The 22,742-nt window shown below is 54.5% G+C and overlaps 1 protein-coding gene across 1 annotated transcript in view; it reads right to left on the bottom strand.

The window, feature by feature from the left end:
- Window positions 1–275: 275 nt before the first annotated feature.
- Window positions 276–22,742, bottom strand: part of NKD1 (NKD inhibitor of WNT signaling pathway 1) — a gene marked incomplete at its 3' end in the record, with an annotated part of 85,250 nt that continues 62,783 nt past the window's right edge. Inside the window, exons 5-10 of the mRNA XM_082677358.1 lie at window positions 14,084–14,190; window positions 10,128–10,223; window positions 3,958–4,105; window positions 3,359–3,443; window positions 1,907–2,034; window positions 276–868 (exon numbers count right to left, since the gene is read on the bottom strand). Of these exons, the coding sequence (XP_082533484.1) occupies window positions 276–868; window positions 1,907–2,034; window positions 3,359–3,443; window positions 3,958–4,105; window positions 10,128–10,223; window positions 14,084–14,190 (1,157 nt within the window). The remainder of the gene's footprint in view (window positions 869–1,906; window positions 2,035–3,358; window positions 3,444–3,957; window positions 4,106–10,127; window positions 10,224–14,083; window positions 14,191–22,742) is intronic.

Below are 22,742 nucleotides of genomic sequence, written 5' to 3'. Positions count from 1 at the left end.
TCCGGAGCCCCAGGGAGCCTCTGCCACTACAGGCCACTTCCAAACCCAGAGTCATTTCTTGGGTAAGTTATGCAGTCCCCACGACATATAAATAAAAGTTTAGTTCTGTGTTTCCATATATCTTCTACATGGAGGCTAGCTGAATATTAGTGGAGTAACAATAATTATTAATAAACAATAATCATCATAATAACAATAATTAATAGAATAATAATGCCTTGGGGGCAGGGGGAGGGGGGTCCTTCATATGGTGGGGCAAGGGCGGGGGCGGGGCTCTAGGTCTGGTAGAAGTGGTGGTAATGGTGGTGGTGTTCGTGGTGGTGGTGATGCTCGTGTCTCTGGACCGCCTGGCCGGCCTGGCTCTCGTACACCACCACCGCGGGCAGCTCCCTGACGTGGCCCCGCCCCACGACGGTGCCGCCCACGGCTAGGGGCGCCTGCAGGCCCCGGCACCCCTGATGGCTCTCCTTGGCACGGTGCTTGTGCTTCTTGTGCCCGAGGGGCGCCAGAGTGGGGAGGAGGGCCGGGCTGGCGGCCAGGTGGGCGGATGGGGACACCGCAGGGACAGCAGGTCCCATGGGGGGTTTGCTTCTTGCCCCTCTGGCCACGTGGCCCACACCCACGCTCTTGCCCTGGGCCTTGGGGGACCTCACAAAGTGCTTGCTCCCGTCCTGGGTACCACCCCGGAGCCGCTGCTGGACCTCCGAGACCTTGGAGAATGGGGTGTCAAGAAAGTGGAAGAAGCCGGGGTCCACGCCTGGGGGCTTTCGGTGTGGTACGTGGATGGCTTCTGGCTCGTGGGAGCGAGATCGAGCGGGGTTGGAGGTGCGGGGCGGCAGTTCTGACTTCTGAGCCACTGACGGGGAGCCTAGGAACCAATTCAACAAATGTTTAATGAGCACCTACTGTGTGCTGGTGTCACACGGTGCCCTGGAAACCACTCCGCCCCCAGTTCTCCCAGGCTGACAGAGGCAGCTGCTCCTTATCAGAGCTAACCCCATGCCCCGACACCCAGCCCACTGCTCCTCCCTCTGCCTTGGAGGAAACTTTTCTGCAATGGAACTTTGCCATCTGCTAAGTGGGAAAAACTGTTTCTGTGTTAGGTCTTTAAAAATAATTAATTCTCCTTCTGAGAGCTTGGAAAGAGAGGAGACAGGGACATTGTTAAAACTGTCTAAGGTCACTGGAGCACAAAGGAAATCTACAAGCATGTTCCTTAACTTATAGAGGTAACTCAGAGAGGAATTAAACACGGGGCGGGGGCGGGGGGAAGGGGAGAAGGGCGTTGTGGGGAGTGAAATTAAGTGGGCTGTGTCTTCATCTATTTTAGCAAGAGCTGAGATGTCAAGGGCTGATAAAGACAGAGCCCTGGGCTTCCCTGGTGGTGCAGTGGTTGAGAGTCCGCCTGCCGATGCAGGGGACACCGGTTCGTGCCCAGTCCGGGAAGGTCCCACATGCCGCGGAGCGGCTGGGCCCGTGAGCCATGGCCGCTGAGCCTGCGCGTCCGGAGCCTGTGCTCCGCAACGGGAGAGGCCACAACAGTGAGAGGCCCGCGTACCGCAAAAAAAAAAAAAAAAAAAAAAAAAAAAGAGCACTGTTTTGCTTAACGAAGCCCAGGGTCCTCACTGGAAGAGAGGGGTGGGTCGGGGTGCAGCACCGAACTGTTGTTTTCATTGAATTATAAGCCCTCGGATACTACTTGATTTTGTTCAACTTTGTGCATGTTTTAATGTTTTAAATGTTTTGAATACCATCTCCTCCAAGAAGACTCTATACTCTGTCCAGTAAAAGCTAGGTCTTCCCCCAGCCCAAGGGGGCCAGCGAACACACATTCCCCCACCAGCCCACCTGCCCGCCCCGCCACGCCCTGCCCTGGCCGCCCTCACCCGTGAAGGAGCTCCCTTACCAGGCCCGAACTGGGACGTGTAGTTTTCTATCCCAGCGAGATCTAAGTAGTGGTTTCTCCTCTCAATGTTCTCATCCACGCAATGGTGGTAGCAGCCGGACTGCTCCAGACGGCTGTCACCCTGGAACCTATCAGGGAAGGCAAGCGAGAGGGTGGGCCCTGGCCTCGCGGTGGGAATGGTCCCACGAGCTCCTGGGAAGCCACCAGGACAAACCCTTCTGGACCCTCTGTTAATTTCTGTCTGGGTCTTGGGAGCAGGGGCGGGAGGGAGTGAGCACGTCGGCACTCTGTCCCTCCTCTTCCTCCCCTGCCTGGCCTCCCTGGGCCTTCCGGGAGGACGGGTTAGGGCCCATGCTTTGAACAGGCCCAAAGCAAAGGAGAAGGTAACTGGTCAAAACTAAGGATGCTCCAGAGCCAGGCTTCAATCCATGTGTTCCTAACGTCTCCCTGGCTCCCCACGGGGTGGGGAGAACAGAAGCCCCCAGGCCACTGGAGTTGAGGCTGGAGCACTCCATAACCTGCCCAAAGCTCAGAACGGGCCTTCCCGGTGTGGCGTGAGGTGCAGGGAGGGGCGGGCGGGGGAGAGAGGTGACCTTTCCCCCACTGCAGGATTCTGGGCTCCCTGCCCCTCCCCTTCAAGGGCCTCTGTGATCTGCCCACACTAGCTTGCCTGCTCCCCCAGGGCAGCCCCCCACATCTGTAGCCAGCCTGGGCATCCCCAGTTCCTAGCCCTCTCCCCACGCCATGCTGTGTCCCTGCCTGGACCACCTTCTCTCTTTCCCCTATTTGCTTCTCAAATCCCAGTCATTACCTCTCCATGTTCACAGTAGATACTGTCCCACATTACTGTTACTTTATATTACTGTTTACTCAGCACTTTTCTTTACCCAGTCTCTCTTTCTTCCCTCCCTCTCCTCACTTCCTTCCTTGCAGTTAAATAACAACAGGTGAAAGATAATTGCAGCTTTACAACCCCTTAGCCACAATTCTGAAATCCAAGGCACGTGAAAACAAAGATCTTCCATAACCCATGTGGCAGCCAAGCTTGCTCTAAACAGATGCGAAGGTAGCTATAGTCTTTCTCTCACTTAGCATGAATATTTATGTGTCCCTGCAGAAATATCTATGTGCTAAACCCTGGGGTGCTGTGCAGATCCCAGATAGAAATACACTGGGAGCACCTTTCTAAAACTCAACAAATGCCAAATTCCAAAACAAATCTGGCCCAAAGCATTTTGGACGAAGCAACGTGGACCTCCGTTTAGCTCTTTGGACAACTGAGTTTGATTTGCGAACCTGACCTCTGAAATCACTGCCCACCCCGCTACGCCCTGCCCCCGAGGAGAATGTAGACTGCAGCCTCCTGCCTGGAATCCCTTAGAGGCAGGTCCACAGCTGGGGCTCAATCCGTGCTCAGAGGCACTGGGCCGGCTCTGCCCGCGCTCGCCCTACCTGAGAAGGGCCCGCTGCTTCTTCTCCCAGCTTCGCAGCTCCTCGGCGGGCTTGGTCTCTGCTCTGGGCCTGGTGCTCTGCAGGTCTGAGTCCCACCAGAGAAACAGCCCGGTGAGCAGCCTGTTCCTGCACCCATCGGCCTCCCGGCCCCACCCAGGCTGCCTAGCACACAGCCCTTGAAACTGGCCCACAGCAGCTTCTCGATGGTTCTGCGGGGAGGGTTCTCCCAGCCAGGACTAAATAGACGGGTCTCGCAGCTTCCTGCCCTGCCTGATGCCTCCCCCGGACTCACCTCCTCCCCAGACTCCTTAGCTGCCTTCGAGGCCCCGCCCACCTACACTCCCCATCACAGAAGCCTTTACTGTGGCTGCTTGCCACGCCCAGGCCCACCTCCAGCGCTTTGCTTATGCAGGGCCTTCCATCTGGAATTCCTTCCCTATCCAACCTTCAAGGACCCACTCAAATCCCACCTGTCCACAGAGCAGCTCGCAGGAAAGGCCCTAGAACTCCCTCCCACTCCTCCCAGGTGGGGCTCTGACCCTCCCTGAGAGCTGGGAGTGGACCGACTCCCGTGGCCAGCGTGGCCCTCCAGCCCTCACCGGGGTGATTGAGAAGGACGCTCTTCTTGCTCTGGCTCCCATCGGGGGCCACGGTGAGCTTCACCCGCAGCGTCTTGCTCGACGTCGGGGAGTGGTTGACGGAGGAATCGACCACCTCGTAGATGGTGTGCAGCAGGCTGGTGATGTCCTGGATGGCAAGGGAAGCAGAGACCCACGTGCATTTAAAACAAAGGAATCGGAGGGCCTCCGGAATCTGAAAGGCCGAAGTTCCCCCTGGTTCCCCCAAAGCCCAGCCTCAGGCAAACACTAGGATGTCAGGGGTTCACAGGAAGGGGAAGCAAGAGTGAGGGAGAGGGAGAGTGAATGACCTGAGTGCACAGGAAGGGCCATGGGCAGCGGGGTTCAGGGACACCGGGGACCTTGGAGGGACTGTGGAAGCTGCTTCAGAATACTCCCATCCCAGAGGGAAGCCTCCTGCACTGCTGGTGGGAATGTGAATTGATGCAGCCACTATGGAGAACAGTATGGAGGTTCCTTAAAATACTAAAAATAGAACTACCATATGACCCAGCAATCCCACTACTGGGCATATACCCTGAGCAAACCATAATTCAAAAAGAGTCATGTACCACAATGTTCATTGCAGCACTATTTACAATAGTCAGGACATGGAAGCAACCTAAGTGTACACTGACAGATGAATGGATAAAGAAGATGTGGCACATATATACAATGGAATATTACTCAGCCATAAAGAGAAACGAAATTGAGTTATTTGCAGTGAGGTGGATGGACCTAGAGTCTGTCATACAGAGTGAAGTAAGTCAGAAAGAGATAAACAAATACCATATGCTAACACATATATATGGAATCTAAAAAAAAAAAAAAGGTGAACCTAGGGGCAGGACAGGAATAAAGACACAGACGTAGAGAATGGACTTGAGGACACGGGGAGGGGGAAGGGTAAGCTGGGACAAAGTGAGAGAGTAGCATTGACATATATACACTACCAAATATAAAATAGACAGCTAGTGGGAAGCAGCTGCATAGCACAGGGATATCAGCTCGGTTGCGACCGCCTAGAAAGGTGGGATAGGGAGGGTGGGACGGAGACGCAAGAGGGAGGGGATATGGGGATATATGTGTGCATATAGCTGATTCACTTTGTTATACAACAGAAACTAACACAACACTGTAAAGCAATTATACTCCAATAAAGATGTTAAAAAAAAAATACTATCATCCCTCAGGGGTAGAGAATTGCCCCAGGGATGCTATGGGTGGAGAGTTGCACCAGGGACGCTACATCCCCCAGACTTCCAGGCTGTACTGAAAGCGTAAGCCATCTCCCAGGCACCAGAGAAAGCTCTCATGCTGGGCACTAACAGGTAACCTTGGAGGAGGGCCTCAGATACTGTGGGCGTGGGCGTCAACAGCATCTACCTCTGGTCTGATGAGCACCTCCTGCATGAAAAATGGAAAAGTGGATGCGTCTACAAAGATAAACTATTCTGTGAGAACTTGACCAAATCTCATCTTCTCTCTGGGCCTCAGTTACCCCCTTAACCAGAACAGTGCTCTCCAATCCTGATTGGGTGACAGAGGGGGAAGCAGGTTCCCCTCACTAGGTCTCCCTTTGTTCCGGCCATCTGCTAAGGTCCTTGGTCTGAGGGGAGGGTTCCTGCTTTGAATGATGTTGGAAAACTCTGGAAAAGGTATTTCCCCTCTATAGGTCAGGCTCACAGATGGTCGATTATCTGCCCAGAGACTCTTCATGAACACAGACAGACTCAGCCCCCTTTTGCCCCCTCACCCATAAGCCCTTGGGCAGAGGTGACACCAAGCACTGCCATGGCCACGCAGGTAGGTGGATGGATGACCAGGAATGCTGGGGCCAACTGGGGTACTGTTCCCACCCACAGGAGGTGGCAGCCGCCCAGCTCAACTGACTTGTAATGTGGCGGTGCAGGCTGAGGGTCATTCCAGAGAAGCCAGAAACCCAGAATCTCTTGTTAAGTCTTCAGAATCTTTGATACTGGCAACTAGGTAATTTTTTTCAACTCATTCCCCTCTGCCCCCAGCCACAGGCAGCCCCCATTTTATTTCTGTCTCTATGAATTTGACTACCTCTAGGAACCTCATCGATAACCTCTAGGAATCATACAGTATTTGTCTTTTTGTAACTGCTTCTTTCACGTAGCGTAATGCCCTCAGGGTTCACCCATGTTGTAGCATGTGCCAGAATTTCCTTCCTTTTTAAGGCTAAATAATATTCCATCATATGGATAGGTCACATTTAGCCTATCCATTCACCCATCAGTGGACACTTGGGTTGCTTCCACCTTTTGGCTATTGTGAATAATGCTGCTATGAACATGGCTGTATAAGTATGTCTTAAAGAATCTGCTTTCACATCCTTGGGGTATACTCCCAGAAGTGGAATTTCTGGGTCAGATGGTAATTCTATATTTAATTTTCTGAGGAACCTCTGTACTATTTTCCATAGTGGTTGAACAAATTTATAAACCCATCAACAGTGTGCAAGGGTTCTGTTTTCTCCACCTCCTCACCAGCACTCGTTATTTTTTTGTCCTTTTGATAACAGCCATTCTGACAGTGTGAGGTACTATCTCATTGTGGTTTTGATCTGCATTTCCCCGATAATTAGTGATGTTGAGCATCTTTTCATGTGCTTATTGCCTATCTGTGTATCTTTTTTGGAGAAATATCTAGTTAGTCTTTGCCCATTTTTTAATCGAGTTGTTTGTTTTGTTGTTGAGTTGTAGGAGCTCTTTATATATTCTAGACAATAATCCCTTCTCAGACACATGATTTGCAGATATTTTCTCCTATTCCATAGGTTGCCTTTCACTCTGCTGATTATGTCCTTTGATGCACAGAAGTTTTTAATTTTGATGTAGTCCAATTCATCTATTTTTGCTTTTGTTGCCTGTGCTGGCCCAGAACATCTGAGGGCTAGCCTGGGACGGTGGGGCTGCCAGTCTGAGACTTGGGTTCCAGCTACTCACTTGCTGGCTCCCTGGGGATCCCAGCTCTTCTGGCAAGGCCCACGGAGGACCCCTCTTCCCCCTTCTCTTTCCCTTGAGCTGCTCTGCACCACCATGACTGCCCACTCTTTCTCATCATCTTAGGAAGCCTGTGAAGGAGGTGTCATTATTTTACAGGTGAGGAAAGTGAGGTCCACCAACGTCATCACCTAAGCATCATATACCAGGCCTGGGGCCCTGGTGTGTGATCCCCGAGGGTTCCAGCTGATTCGGGGTCTAGGAACATGTGTGCTTTGTCTATCCCAGCTGGAAAATCAGCCCTGTTGACCGCACAGGGTCCGGAACGGAGAGGGGTAGGTGCCTGTAAATACTGTACAAGTGAACACCTGAAGGATGAACAGGTTCTTTCTTCCGAGTTGGGAAGCTGTAGGCTGTGGTTGCAGGGAGGCGGGAGCGCGTCTGCCCCAGCACACAGGAACATGCATGCTGATGGTCAGAGGGTGTGGAGGGGAACCGTATTTATAGCCAGATTTGAGGAGTGGCTTTGGGGCTAAAAATAGACCCAAAGAAACACCAGGCTGGGTCTTCCCTGGACTGGAAGCCAACCTCCTTGCTGCTGGGCAGGAGAAAGAAACCAGTGAAGGCTCACCCCAGGGGCCGAGCTGGGGCACCCTCCTTGGAAAGCCTCACTTCCTTTCTATTCATCTTGTTAGCAAGGGGTAAAGGAAAGCAGAATGCAGTGTCTGCCTGCAAGGTTTCTGTAAGGTCTCCGAGGTGGGGGGCAAACCCTTTTACAGTCAGCTCCTGAGGCTCCCTCGGCCTCTTCTGAGCTAGAAAGGAAGAGGACAGCTACCAGAGGCTGAGTCGTCTGGGCCACCGCACGCGTTAGAAGAGGGGAGAGGCCACCACACCTCTGAGAAGCCCAGCCTGGCTGCCCCCTATTGCCACCCCAGTTCAGTTCTGTTACGCAGGCTTCAAGCCTGTAATGTGTTCCCCTGTGAAGATAATGACTCCATTCCCTAACAGGTGGGGGCAGGGGGGTGGGAAACAGGGGCTCCTCGCTATGGAAAAACAATAACCCCCAACAAAAAGCATCACAGCTGGAGGGCACTTGGGGGTCTCACCTAAACCATCCCTCATCTCCCCAGAGTCCCAAACCAGGAAGGGTCTCCACTGCTTCCCAAACACCCAGGTCCCTCTGGGGGCTTTGCCTCCCTAGAATCCATTCTCTCTTCCCCTAATAACAGCACCTTGATTTTATTTTGTAAGCCAAATCCACCCCGCCCCATTTTCAGTCTATGTGACTCACGGGTCAAATAACTTTCCCCTGACTCCAGAATGAGCACATCGACCCAGAGTTGGCCATTAAAAGCATCACAAAAATGACTGGTTCAGGAGCAGACATGTGACTCAATCAAAGCCAGTCAGATTCGGTTCTGCAACTCCAGTTGACATTCTGAATTTGGGAGGGTTGCAAAGAGCATGGGATATAGACTGAAACTATCAGCTGTTATCTCGCTACTGCCAAGGGGAGAGCAGGCCTGATAATAAAGGAACACAGAGGAAAGAGAACCTTGAAGAACAGCTAGTCCTGAAGACCTTGAGCCTCTGGATCCAGCCATGCCTGAAGTCAGTGCCCGTGGACTGAAGTTCCAGTTACATGAGCCAATATAGTCCTCTTTTTTTTTTTCTTACTGTAGTTTGTGCTGGGATTCTGTCACTGATGCCCCAAAGAGTCCTGAATGATTAAAATTCACTCACAGCTTCTTCCTCCAACCTGTTCTAACAACCCCTAAACCACGGCCTGAGGAAGAGGTGGGCTTTTTTCACCCAGGTCTCCCCTCTGGCAGCTTTTCCTGCACTATCTACAGAGAAGAAAATACTGAGCCCTGAACTGGGACAGGGAGATAAGAGAGCAAAGCTTCAATTCTCCCTGGGAACACCCTGAGGCCCTCACGTGCTGGGCGAGAGGTGGGCGTGGAGCCAGCCATGCTCATCTCAGACCTCTCTCTATGCAGATCTGTTACAGGTAGCGCACCTGAACACCAGGGCCTCCTGGGGAGGGAGAGGATGTCAGAGAGAAACAGGACAGAAGAGGCAATAAGGAGGCAGAAGGGATGATACCAAGACCCAGGCATAAGAGAGGCAGCAACAGTCAGCAATAATTCAGATCAGATCACTCGCCAGCTTAAACCAGCCCTCCCCTGGCTTCCCTTAACACCTGGAATCAAAGTCAGGATGCTGGCTGGAGCCTGAGAAGCCCTGCGTGGGCTGTCCTGCCGGCTCCCGGCTGCAGCCCTGTCTCTCTGGATAAGCAGCCACCGCACCAGTCTCCTCTGGTTCCCTGAATGCCCTGAGCGCTCTCACTCTCCCCGGCCCAGGGCTCTGCCCAGCTCAGCGCCCACGTCACCTCCTCCAAGAGGCTTCCCTGGACACTCCTGCCCATGTCGCTCATACCGCTCCGTTTATTTCCATCACTGAACACGTCACAGCTTACGATGACCCTGTGACTGTTCGGGCTCTGCTCCCCTCAGCGGACTGTTGGAGCTACACGGCTAGAAACTGCGTCTGTGCTGTTGCCCACTGTGCACCCAGTACATAGGCGATGCACACAGCAGGTGCGCCATGCGCAGACTCAGGTATGTAGAGAGGGCGCGAGAAACCGAGGGAGGAAAGAGATGTGGGGAGATTTGAGATTTGAGGGAGAGAGAGACACAGGCATGTAGGCGGAGGGGAGGGGGAGGAGGAACGGGCCTGTGAACTGAGCTGCTGGCCGGGCCCTTGCGGCTGCTCGTTCCTGCATCAGTGGGGGTAGGCACTGCCTGGCCTCTGTCTGTCCAGCCCACCCCAGCTCCTGGGCAGACTGGCCGAGGTGGGAAGTGGCCTGGGGTGATCTCAGAGCTCCACGACCAGAGAGAGGAGGCAGGACAGGACTCTGTTGGGGCCCAGGGTCCTCCTCTAGGGAGGCCTGGGCTCAGCGCCTGCCTCTTGCCCCTTCTGCAGCAGGAATGGTGCCTCGGCCAAGAGCAGCCCGGCAGCCCTTCCCCTCCCCATTCACAGGTCTCCATGAAGCTCCCAGCAGCCTCGCTCCTGCCCTCCCCACCTACCCTTAGGAGAAGGGGAAGGGACAGCAGTGGCGGGCTCATCATGGGCCTGCGCCCGAGGGCATGGCCTGGCGGGAGGCCAGGCGGGTGCACTCACCTCACGGGTGACCTTGCCATTGTTGTCAAAGTCGTACAGAGTGAAGGTCCACTCCTGCCGGCTGTCCTCCTCCACAGACACGTCACACTGCAGCTCCTGGACACAAACAGACAACAGACGAACGTGGTTGAGCACGCGGAGGCTGGAACACCCATAGGCCACGTCATGGGGCTGCCACCTCCCCCTGTCCTCCCCAGACTCTGTGTGAAGAAGAGCGTGATGACTACTGAGCCCACACGCCACAACTACTGAAGCCCGCAAGCCACAACTACTGAGCCCACGTGCCACAACTACTGAAGCCCGCGCGCCGTAACTACTGAAGCCCACGCGCCGTAACTACTGAAGCCCGCACGCCATAACTACTGAAGCCCGCACGCCATAACTACTGAAGCCCGCGCGCCATAACTACTGAAGGCCGCGCGCCTGAGCCCGTGCTCCGCAACAAGAGAAGCCACTGCAATGAGAAGCCCACGCACCACAACGAAGAGTAGCCCCCACTCGCCGCAACCAGAGAAAAGGCCGCGCACAGCAACGAAGACCCAATTCAGCCAAAAAATTTTAAAAAAATAATAAATTTATTAAATAAATATATACATTTATTTAAAAAAAAAATAAGAGTGTGATGACCAAGACGTGACGGGCCCGGGAGAGAGGCCAAGCCGGGCAGGGGAGCGTGGGTCTGGGGAGAGGTGTCTGCCGGGTGCAGACAGTCTCTGGGTCTTCAAAGGCCAAGGACACACAAGGCGGGCTCTGGGAGGAGGCTCTGTGGCCTCAAGAAGAATGCACTTGGACCCAGGGCTAGACGCTACTGGAAGATGCAGGGGTGACTCAGGGAGCCGTGACGGGACTCCCAGGGTGGCCACCTGACCTGGAAGGTAGGACAGGAGGGGCATTAAGAGTTAAAGAGTCTGCCCCAGGTGCCAGCCCGGGCTTGGCCCTCTGCAGCTGCGTGACCTTGGACACGGCCCTGCTCTTCTCTGGGCCTCAGTTTCCCCTCACATAAATTATGGAAAATGATGGTATCGACCTCAGAAGGTCGTTGGGAACATTAACTGCTCTGTCCCACGTCCCCTCGGCCCCCTCCACATTCCCCTGTAGCTGCGGTGGGCAGTCCCCGACCTCCCACCTCAGGCGCCCGGCTTCCCTGTCCGAAGGCAGCCCCAAGGAGTCAACCTGAACAAGGGAGGGGCCAGGCCGGGGGACACACCTGAGCGCATTCCGAGTGGCTCTCCGAGGGGCCCCAGCGGACAGAGTCGAGCTGCCCGTGACCCGCCCATCAACCCCCCATCACGGGCGCCCCTGCTTCCCTGCTACCCCCTGGGATCACCTCCCAAGTCCTGTCTCAGTCGGCTTTAGGAGAACTGGAAACAAGTGCATATGCCTCTTGGCACAGAGAAAAGCCTAATTAATGGTAGTAGCTGCTATTGTGTTTGCTGGAATGATTAATATAGTGATGACGTCATCATCATCACTCCCACAACCCAAGGTGTCCAACCACAGGGACTTGGAGCTGGGAAGCGGGGGCTCCGTCACTGGCGGCACATACGCGGGGGCCGGCGGAACCCCAGACAAAGAGATCCAGAAAGGATGGCCGTTTGGGGAAAGAGAATCCAAAAACGGCCTTTGAGAGCCACAGTTCTGTGAAAACAAGCAACGACACCCCCAGACCATCCGGTTCCACGTCTTGCCTCGGCCCACCTCTCCTTCTGCATGAGAACACGCTCAGCCCCCAGAGAGCGGAGGTGCCCGGCCTCCCAAGGCTGCTGGGAGTGAGCCCCAGCACGGCATCCCTGCCCCTGGCTTCCACAACTCAAGCCGGCTCCCTCCAGCAGTTCTTGGGCAGCCCACGCTGAGTTCAAAGTCGGCCTTCCCTCAGTTGTGACATGCCTGTCTGATACCTGCCAAGTGCCCACTCTGCTCTCTGAGGCACTGCGTCGTGCAGCACAGCAATCGGCCCACACACATGCCTGTACACGGGTGCGTGCTTGCGAGCACACACACACAGACACATATACGTATGCATATACACTCCCACGCATACATACACATACTCACACATACATACACATACACGTGCATACACACATTCATACGCACATGCACGCACACACACACCTACGCGCGCGCGCGCGCGCGCGCGCACACACACACACACACACACACACACACACACGGTGTTTACCTGCTTCCCTCTCTCAGCCCCTCCACTTGGCTCCAAAGACAGCTCGGGTTAGAAGTTCAGAAACACGGGTTAAGTAACTACCCCCACGTCCCGTGACCTCTGTCACGTGCACCTTCCTGTCCCCCCAGCCCCGGCCCTCTCAGGTGAGTCTTCCTCTGGGACCATGGATGAGTCACAGGCAACAGCCGGCCCCACTCTGGAAGCGGACCCACTTGGGCTTCCTGGGAAGACATCTGGGCCTTCCCTCTGCCGCTGGGCTTGGCATTGGCTTTGCCGAGCACCCCCAGAAGACCTGCAGGGACCCGGGGTCGGGGAGCTCAGGAAGAAGCTTAGCACACACAGCTCCTCAACTAGATGCCGCCTGACCCCTCAGCGCCCGCATCCAGGGCCCTCAGCGACCTGTCTCACCCACACTCCTGCGTCATCCCCCCCGACTCCCTGCACAACGCAGCTGGCTGTCCCGCACAGCCCACCGGCACTGCCAAGCCTCCAGGACTCTGCCCTGCTGTTCCCTCCACCAGAAGTGTCCTCCTCAGCCCAAAGGCTACCCCCGTGCATCACCGCTCCCAACCCATGCTCCAAGCCCAGAGGCTCAGATAGACCTCTGCCTGCAGCTACGGCTCCCTCCTCCGGGCACTGCACCGAGTGTCTGGACTGCCAAAATGCCCATCACCCCGCAGCCCTCCGGCCTCGCTTAGGTGACCTCCCTGTTCCCCTCCATGCTCCCAGATCCCCATCACGTCACCAACTGTGCAGTTACTGGGCCCGGGTCACTCATCTGTCCCCCTTGCCATGCTGTGTTCCATGAGGGCAGGAACCATGTCCAGTTCACTGCCGGGTTCCCTGGTACCCGCAGTTGTCAATCAACACTGGTTGGAAGGAGGAAAGAAAGTACTCATTCTGAATTGAACACCCTTTTAAGCACTTGAGTTGCCTTAACTCAGCGTGCTTCCGACATCCCAATAAGATAGATATCGCCATTTCACGGGGTGGGGGGCGCAAGTGAGGCAGCGGCAGAGCTGGGAACTGTCCCCCACCTGCTGGCCCCAGAGCTATGCCCTAGTGATCTCATGAAGGAAACAGAGGAGGAAGGAGGTGAGGGTAAAAGGAGGGCGGGGAGGAGCCGGTAAGCTCCCTGAGGGCAGGTCTAGGTCTTGCTCTCAGCACCTGGCCCTGTGCTTGGTACACAGAAGGAGCTTAATATTCCATTCGGGGAGGCAGGACAGACTGTGGGCTCTGGGCGTGCATGTCCCCTTTGGTGTTGACCACCTGAGTCCCAGACAGAGTCAGGGACCTGCCCCAGGTCTCCTGGTCATCCACACCCCACCCGAGAGTCCCCACATGCTCCCCAGAACAGCCTTGGGAGCTAGAAGCAAAGATTTCTTTCACCAATGAGGAAACTGAGGCCAGAGAAGAGGGTGGTCACCCAGGCAGTAACAGCAGCACCAGGGCCAGGGTGCCGTCTCCCCCGTTCATTCTCCTGTCCTTCCCCCAGGCCACCAGGCCACAGCCCAGGGGCATCCTCTGGCCACCACTCCATGTTGAGAGGGGCCCCAAGCTGAGAGGGGAGGGCAGAGGTGAGTCCCCAGCGCCTGAGCTGAGCTGGGGCGGCCCCAGAGGTAGCAGTAGAAACCTCTCCCAGAGGGCGGCTATTCACCCAGGAGTCGGGGGGGGCCTTCAAATCTGGATGGGCCTCAGCTTCCCTCCTCGAAAAGCAGCACCGAGAAAAGAAAACACCTCCATCCAGGTCCCAGCACCAGGAAAGGAAACTTACTTCGAATTTCAGCTGCTTCTTGGAGCCCGGGCAGGATTCGCCTGTCTTGTCCATCCTCTTCTCATCTCCACTGGCCAGCCCGTCCGTCTTCTCGGGAGGCAGGGCCACTGCAGGGAGAGGCGAGGGAGAAAGCATGAGGAGGTGGGTCCCGAGCCCCCCAAGCCCAGGTGCCGGGCTGCGGGGCCACCAGCTCCCTGTGGCTTTGTCCCGAGGATGTCCTCACCATGGCGTGGGGCCCATTCTGCCCTGCCGGTTTGCTGGAGTCCAACTGCTCTGTCCTCTGGCCCCGTTAATGCCCAGGGCTGCCCCAGGGGAGACGCTCTTCCCAGGGTGCCTCTCTGCCCGCTGCTCAGGTCACCCCAGTGGGCGTCTCAGGCCTCTGTTCTCTGCAGCCCAGGTAAGCATCCTGAGGCCACCCAGAGCAGCGCTGGGCCAAAGGGCAAGTGAATGAAGGCAGACAGGTGCTTTTGGAGCCCCCAGGGGGAGCTCTGGACCACAGCCACTTTCTGCAGTCTCTGCCTTCCAGGAGGACATTGTGGTGTCCTCGAAGATGACACCTGCCTGGGCACACTGCATGCTACCTGCATGGGGCGCACTGGTGGGTGGTCAGGAAGAGGGATAGAAATGGGGAGTGATAGAAATGGAGTTCACTGGGGTAGGTGAAGGGCATATACACGAGCACACACGCGCACACAGACACGCAGGCAGGCACACCATGGTATCTTCAGGAGCCGGCTCGCCCTGGGCCTTTCATTCTGCCTCTGCTCACCTAGAGGGTCCTCCCTCTGCCAAAGGTATTGAGCAGAGGGTTCTATGGTCCCTGTGCGTGCTCCCAGGAGCAGTGGGAAGGTGGGCATGAAAGCCCGGGGCCTGTGGACACCATTTTCCCGTGGATACCCCTAACCGGTGCCAGGAGAACAGTGCAGGGGAGCAGCCATCGTCTCTGAGCTACGACCCAGCCCACGAGGTTCCCTCGGATCTTGAAAGTCCCACAAGACCCCTTCGGCCCCTTCTGTCTCTGCCCGATAAAGGGGACTCAAGTTTGCTCAAAAATGTGCTTTCCAAACCAGCCTCACAGCTCCTCTCTTCAGATTCCCTCAGCTGCCCTGGGGCAGTGATTCTGTTGTCCTGTTTTACAGGGGAGCAAATGGAGCCTAGCTCCCACCTGAGGAACTGTCCCCTTATGCCTGACTCAGGGTGGCCCAGGAGGGCCATGTAAGGAGCTGAGATGACTGGGCAGTGGCCCCAACCGTGGGTGGACTTCCTTGGGAAGTCAGGAGCCTGGAGAAATGTAGCCACCAGGCCAGGAAACTAGGTGGGGGGCTTTGCCTCCCCCCCCACCCCTGTCCTTACACCGCACTCACACACCCTTGCATACCAGGACCCAGGAGTGGCTGCTGGGGAAGTTCCCCAACTCTCCTGCTTCACTTCTGCCCTGTGGGCCCAGCAGTTATCCAAAGCACTTCCTGTGGGGCCCCACACAGCTTGGTGGCCTCCGCGCATAAAGATGAGGCAGTGACCTCACACAGTGCTGACTACACTGTTCAGCGACTCCCTCGGTCTCACAGCAACCCTGTGAGGCAGTGACTGCTATCAGCTCCACTTTCCAGATGGGAAAACTGAGGCACAGAGAGGTTAAGTGCTTTGCTACTAATTGACGGGGCTGGGATTTGAACCCAAGCGACCTGGCTCGTGCTCTCGACCGCTCCATGCCATTCCTGGCTTCAGGAGACTTGGGCCAGCCCAGGGAGAGGTTAGTCTCTGCTTGGGTTCTGACCCTCCCGACACTGTGTGTGGCCCTGGGCAGGTCACATAACTTCTCTAGACATCTCAGTTTCCTCAACTGTAGAATGCGGATGATAACAGTCCCCTCCCCAGAGGATTCCTGTGTGGATTCAAGGAGCTACGACTGAAAGGGCTAAGACCCAGCCAGGGCCAGCACACGGGGTCCAGCCATTAGTAGTCACAGTCTGGGGAATGATGTCCCGACACATTTAATCTTTTAGGAATCATGAAGTGGGCAGCTAAGTTTTTTTTAAACTGAGGCTTTGGGATACAAACAGACACAAAGCGTCATACCAGCCTGGGTGGGGAGCAGGGCAGGGAGGAAGGAGATAAAGATAAGGATGCTCCAGTCACAGGCCAGACAGGCGGGGACAGGAAGGCCATGGCAGCCAGCGACTGACCCGGCCCCATCACAGCTCCCCTCGTGGCTGGGCCTGGGCGCTGAGGCAGCCGCCGCCGGGTGTCCCCGTCCTTCTCTTCACACCCAGTGGGACGCAGGGAGCCCCCGGCTCTGCACGTCCCCGCAGCAAGGCAACAACTCCCTAGAGCTGTCAGGGGCTCTGGCTAGAGATCCCGTCTCAGTCACAGACCCTGGCTCCTCCCTGGTCGTTTCACAGAATGAGGCCAATGAGAATAAACCTAAAAGATCTGGCTCCTCCGGGGTGGGGGCGCTTGGCATCCCCATCACTGGGGTGGTTGCAAGGGGAAGGTCACTGGTGCTGACCGCTCCTGGGGTAGTGGATGAAACCAAGTCCAGCCCTCCCTGCTCCTCCAAAGCAAACACCTCCAGGGCCAGGAGGTGTCCCGCTCTGGTGTGACGCCGAGCCCCAGGGAAGTCAGGTGGGAGACTGGCCAGTGACCCAAGGACAGCCAAGCATACGGCCTGCGCCGCCCTGATCCCTCCATCTCAAATCTATCAGTGCACTGCTGGGCCAGAGCTGCCACCATCATGGGAAGAAGAAAAAGAAAAAGAAGAAAGAAAAACAAAGGCCAGCTCCATCTTCAAAGCTGCTGCCTCCCTCTGCCGAGGTCCTGGCTGGAGATGCAAGCCGGCCAGGCTTATCGAAACCAAACTTCAAGTTCAAAGGGAAGTTATCAGAAAACCACCTTCAGGTTCAATGTTGCTTTTCAAGTTCCACTTGATAAAACCCAAAGAAAAGAAACCTCTGTCCCTGCTCTCTCCTTCTCCGGACCACCCCTCCCCCTGACACCCAAACAGCCTGGTCCTTCCTCAGGTCCTCCCCTCCTGCCTTCCTTTCTCCTCTCCCAGGGAGGAGAGGGACATCCCCCTCCATCCCTTATCCTCATCGTATGTCCTCTCCGAAGACCAGGGCTTTGTCCTTTCTTCACCAGGGGGGTCCGATCCCTCATCCCATCCTAGCTCGGAAAACCACCTGGACACCCAGCCGGGGCCGCTTCCCAGCATGGGGACAGGTACAGCCGGGTAGTAGGACTGCAAGCCATCTGCCCTGGGGCCTGGGGGCCAGGAACAGTCAGCGCCCCTTTGTCCCCACCAAAGAAAGTCTCTCTCTTTCACTCTCCCCTGCCCAGCGGCCAGAAGAGGTGGCAGATAACCAATCAGCAAGCCATGCAGACCCAATGCCAGAGGCCTGGGCTGGGACTCAGGGACCTGCTTCTCCATCCACACAACCCACTGAAACCAAACAACGAAAACCCGCCACCTGCCCCAGCCACCCCTGTGCAGAACAAATCGTCCTCCCTCCGTGCATCCGTCCTCGGGCACATGGGCAGGTGGGAGAAGGGTGAATGGGGCTCGCCACAGGCTGCCTGGGTCCAATCAACTGGAGATATTTTTGTCAAGATGGGTTTTAGCACCAGAGTCCAAGCGCATCCCTGTCTCCTATTCCTGTTCAGCCCAGCAGGTTTCCCACCCCCCGCCCCCAGAGGTGACCTTTTGCGGGGCATAGTTTCAGCGGAGCTCTGATCACTCTTCAATTGCAACAGTAACAACACTGCTAATTTGAAAGCAGAAAGGAAAGCCGTGCAAGGGGTAGGAGAAAAAGGAAGGGAAGGGACAGAGAGAGGAGGAACCAAAGCCTTTCACTTGCCTATGAAGCACCCTTGGTGACCTAGAGCAGGGGTTGGCAAACTACAGCCCGAGAGGCAAGCCAACCCACCGCCTGTTTTTGTAAATAAAGTTTTACTGGGACACAGAGACACACACATCCATTGTCTATGGTGAAGCAGAGTTGAGTAGCTGCAACATAGACTCTAATGCCCACAAAGCCTAAAACATGTACTTTCCCAGCCCTTTACAGTAAAGCACGTGGACTGTGCCTTAGGTTAAGTGCAGCTCTGCACACCTACGAGGATACATCCTTGATAGGCAGGGTGCAGGCTTCGCCTGCTGCTCACCTGCTTGACTGGAAATCCTTGTGCAGTCCACAACCTGCCCAACCATACACAGTAGCCATGGAAGAAAGAAAACGTCAACTCTGCTTTCTGAAAACCAGGTCTCAGCTCAAACAAGTCTGGGGCAGCGTGTGGAGCTCCTTCTCTTTGGAAGCTGTTCCCTATCCCTCCTCTCACCACGGCCACAGCCACGAGGAGCCAGCCGGCCGTCTGTGTTTACCAGATGATGGCTCTGTCCCACATTAGCTCCCAACCTGGCATCTCTCCACCCCTAGCAACTGCCAGATTAAATGCATTACTTGACCATCTTCACCCGGCTCCCTTTGATGTTCCCTTCTCAAGCTTCAAAATACCTTTTGGAGGGAGATCAGACAGCATTAAACAGAATTACTAATTAATTAAGCAAAGTTAAATTTTAAACACTGTTTGTTGTGTTAGCCAAAAGCCTGAACAGAACAGACTTTTTTCCTCCGCTGAGATCAAAGACAGTCTCTTCCCTCTCCCCTCCCCCAGTTTAAAAAAAGGGGGTGGGGGTGGGGCGGAAGAGAGAGAGAAAGAGGAGAGTGCTTGAGCACCGCGGAGAGTAGGAAATGCCGGAATGGGCGCAACTCTGATCATGGGTCCCTGACACCCACCCAGGGACCTAATGGGAGGCATCTGAGGCTTATGTGGGACTTCACGCTGGGAGAGCCACGGTCACTTTCTCGGGACTGTTTAGCAGTGACCCAGGGAGCAGGACGGCATAGCCCACCCAGCCTGAGCTGTTGACAGCTGGCGCCGCCCAAGCATGAGAAGAAGAAGGGCTGTGAAATGAAACAGATCCAGCCTCCTGAGGCCCCACCCTCCTGAGCAGGAGGAGTGCCCCAGGGTTCTTCCCCCCCTGGCCTTGGGGGCAGGGTCATTTGGGGTCATTGGGAGACCGGCTCTGAGAAGCCGGCTGTGCACGGTACAACTCTAGGGGGCGCTGTTCATATGCCGGACATCCTAGATTTGTGTATTGCTTGTGACCGTTTTCGGACAGATGGCAGAAAGATGTCTGGAGGAGGGGCCCCTTTTTCCAATTTGTACAGATGCATTTGTTGCTAGCAGAGGGCTGTCTAAACCCATTCAGTCTGCAGTCCTATCTGGGATCTCCTGATGGCTTCACGGGAGCCGGTCACATCCACGCAGGCAGAATGCAAGTTTCTCGAGAGAGCTGGCTCTGCTAGCTGCTGCCTCCTGGGCTGCCCACAGTGCCTAGCACGTACCGTACGTGCACAGAGCAGATATTCCATTCCAGCGAGGTCCACTGCAGTAAACCCCGCCCACAGGTGGACGGAAGGCAGGCTGCATAACAAACACCATGAATCTGGTGTGATTGAGACTGTGAACTGGCATGGGAAAGGGGGTGGTTTAAAGGGGGTAGGTCTGTTCCTGAATCCCAGATGTCGGCTAAAATCCAAACCCTGGATGATATCAGCCAATGCCAGCTTATTTTAACACAATCCAGAAAGGCCTGGTTGATATTAAACTTTGGAAGAAGAGACAAATTTGAAACATGTATGATTAAATCAGCCCCACCGAAGACCAGAAATTACTAACGCTGAAATGCCAGGTGCACACCTCTCTTAGCCTGGTTACCTGGCAAGTTCTTCTCAGTTGATACAATGTAACTAAGATTTAACACAAGCCAGAGCTTGGACCCTGGCCTTAACGTAGCCACAGGCCTTTCTCAATTGTCCACATGCAGATTATCTGCCACAAATATTTTAGGCTCAGGGTGGCTTGCCAGGATGTTTCTGACTCCCCAACCCTCCGAAAGCAGCTGTTAGAGGGAATGCAGATGAATTTTAATATTAGCCTATGCCAAATATAATTAGGAGGGTAAATCTACTGCCAGTAAAAAGAGAAAGATATCATATGTGCATTCCAGGCCAAATGGTTTCTTGCATGATCTGCGTGAGGCTCTCCTCGGGGAACGAGGGTCTAGAGATACGCAAATCTATTTGTCCCTGCACACGGCAGCGGGCTGTACGTGGAAGCTGGTAACGTTAGTGGGTGCACACGTTATTCCATTAGGTCCTCTTAATAGCCCCATGCGGGGTGTGTTACCGTTTGCATTTTACAAGAGGGAACGAAGTGTAAAAAGCAAACTTGATTGAGCCGTTTCCCCGCTGCTGTCTCTCAGCCCCATCTCTCCACCGAGCTGCTTTTCCCCACCAAGAGCACACTCTTTCTGTCTCTCCAACTCCTGTCCACCTTTCAGGTCTTCACTGTAAACGTCCCTACCTCTGAGAAGAAATGCCTTCATGCCCTCAGGGGGCTAGGTTAGATTTCCCTGCCCGGTGATCCCCGCTTATACTCTCATTATCATTATTCATTTGACCGAATGCTCCTGTTGCACCTCCAACATACATTATGGTGCCTGTCACCCTACGTAGAAGTGTCTCATCGTCATCATCATCAAAATGAAACAACAGGAAGCAGCACAATCAGGATGCGAACGCAGACGGTGTAGGAACAGAAAACTAAAATCCCAGTTTCCTGCCTCCCCAGCCACTGTTCTCTCCATTCTGTCACCCAACAATAGTGAACACCTGTTCCTGCCTGTCCCACAACCATTCTCCCCTTCTGATAATAGCATCTGGGTTTTCTCTAGGGGGCCACCCTCCCCCATCTCAATCCATCTGGTTTACCAGGGGCTGATCCCACTCCGACCTTCCGGGGTTGCGCCCAGCGCCCAGACCCGACCAGCTTATTTCATCCTGATGGCCCTGTGACTTAGCTCAGTGGGAAAGGACAGTTCATCGTGGAGCTAAGGAAGCTAGAGCTTCTGGGCCTCTCGCTTGCACGGGCCTCTTCCAAGTTGGAATGTGTTGACATTGGTTGTTTGGTTGGTTTTGTGGCACTTTCAAAATCAGATATTTTATCCTCAATCGGTTAAGAACACTGTTTCTTCCCATTCTGACTTCCCACACGTCCCCTTGTGTCACATGGTATTGGAGTGAACACGAGCATTTCTGGAATCACGCTAAGGGGAGGGTGAGTTGGGGATATACTTATTTAGGTTTAGTGGGAAATATATTGTAAACAGTAATATATAAATACATATATTTGTATATAACTGGTTCATAGTTATGAAAGAGAAGCATGTCTTCTTTTTCTTAAAGAAGACCCCACCAAACTGGATAAGCTTGGGTCCCACAAAATCTATACCTACTTTGTCCAGTAAAGTAAGAATCAAACTTCTGCAAGAAATAATGGACTTGGGAGCTCTCTTTCACCTGCGATAGCTCAGCTTGTAGGATGTGAGCACCCAGATCAGGGTAGTCATCTTAGCCACCTTAGTGGGAGAGACTAACAGAGGGCAGAGGGAGAGATGATGGAGGGAGAGAGGATGAACTACGTGTGTGTATGTGTGTGTGTTTTGATGACATGGTTTGAGCTCCTGGATCCAACCAGCCCTTCTTAGGCAAGATCTACTCCAGAGTTTTTCAATTTCATGAGGCAGATCTTAAGCGCGTTTGGGTTGTGTATCCAAAAGAACCCAAAGAATCCTGACTTAACTATCCATCACTTGGAGCCCTTGCTTTTCAGGAAAAACAAAACCAACAACAACATATAATTGACCCAGTGCAATACTCTCGAAGCTGGTTTCTGGCAGTTTCCACCAGCAGGTGTCTACCCCTTCCTGGGTTTTTTTCTCCTCACTCCTGCTTCCCCAGGTTACATTTTTCTGTAAGTAGATTTTATTTAAGGGCCAGTTGTGACTGAGGGGAAAGAAGAAAGGGGGAAAAAAAAAAAACCCTTCCCAACAAATAGCATTCTGGCCTTTTTTTCTCATCAGAGCATAAGGTTGATGGCCACTCTGCTTTGAGGTTTGAATAGGATTGAGACGAAACATCTGTTGGGGGAAGGAGGGGGAAACGCCGGGAGAGGGAGAGGGAAAGGGAAAAAAGCCTTCTTTGGGCTAAAAATATCATGTCCCTTCCACTCTCCCCCATCCCCGCCCAAGTTAAAACATGTGATGAAATTCAACTTTTAAAATCTAACCCCGAGCTACTTGAAACTATGAAAGCCTCCTCGGTATCTGACACCAGTCAGAATTTCCACAGTTCAAGCTGAGCTTTTATGAAGAACAGACTTGAGAGAAACTGCTGTCGCGGCTGAAGCCCGGGCTTCTGGGGGGACTGCACTGGAGTGGAGTCTGGGCGACTGACACTCACCGGCAGGACAGGCTCTGAACTGAGGGAGAGAAGCCAGCGGGGTGTGGCCTGCCTGCTCCCTCTGTCTGGGGGTCCCTGCTGCTCTGCAGTGAACTCCCCTTCCTCCCAGACTTATGGGAACCACCGGCCAGCCCCACCAATTGACAAGCGTCGCCCAGGACTCCCATGGAGCTATCTGTGGCCACTTCCTGAGAAGTCCTCACTCTCTCCCTCTCTCTCTCCGTCTCTCTGTCTCTCTCTCTCTTTTCCCCAAATGATCCCTGAACTCTAGACTCGGTGTCCAACTGTCTACTCAG

The sequence above is a fragment of the Grampus griseus genome, assembly GCF_964374135.1.
Source record: "Grampus griseus genome assembly, chromosome: 19".
In the NCBI taxonomy this organism is placed as follows: Eukaryota; Metazoa; Chordata; class Mammalia; order Artiodactyla; family Delphinidae; genus Grampus; species Grampus griseus.
The sequence above is the reverse complement of the archived record's forward strand: the minus strand, read 5'-3'. Positions and strand labels throughout refer to the sequence as shown.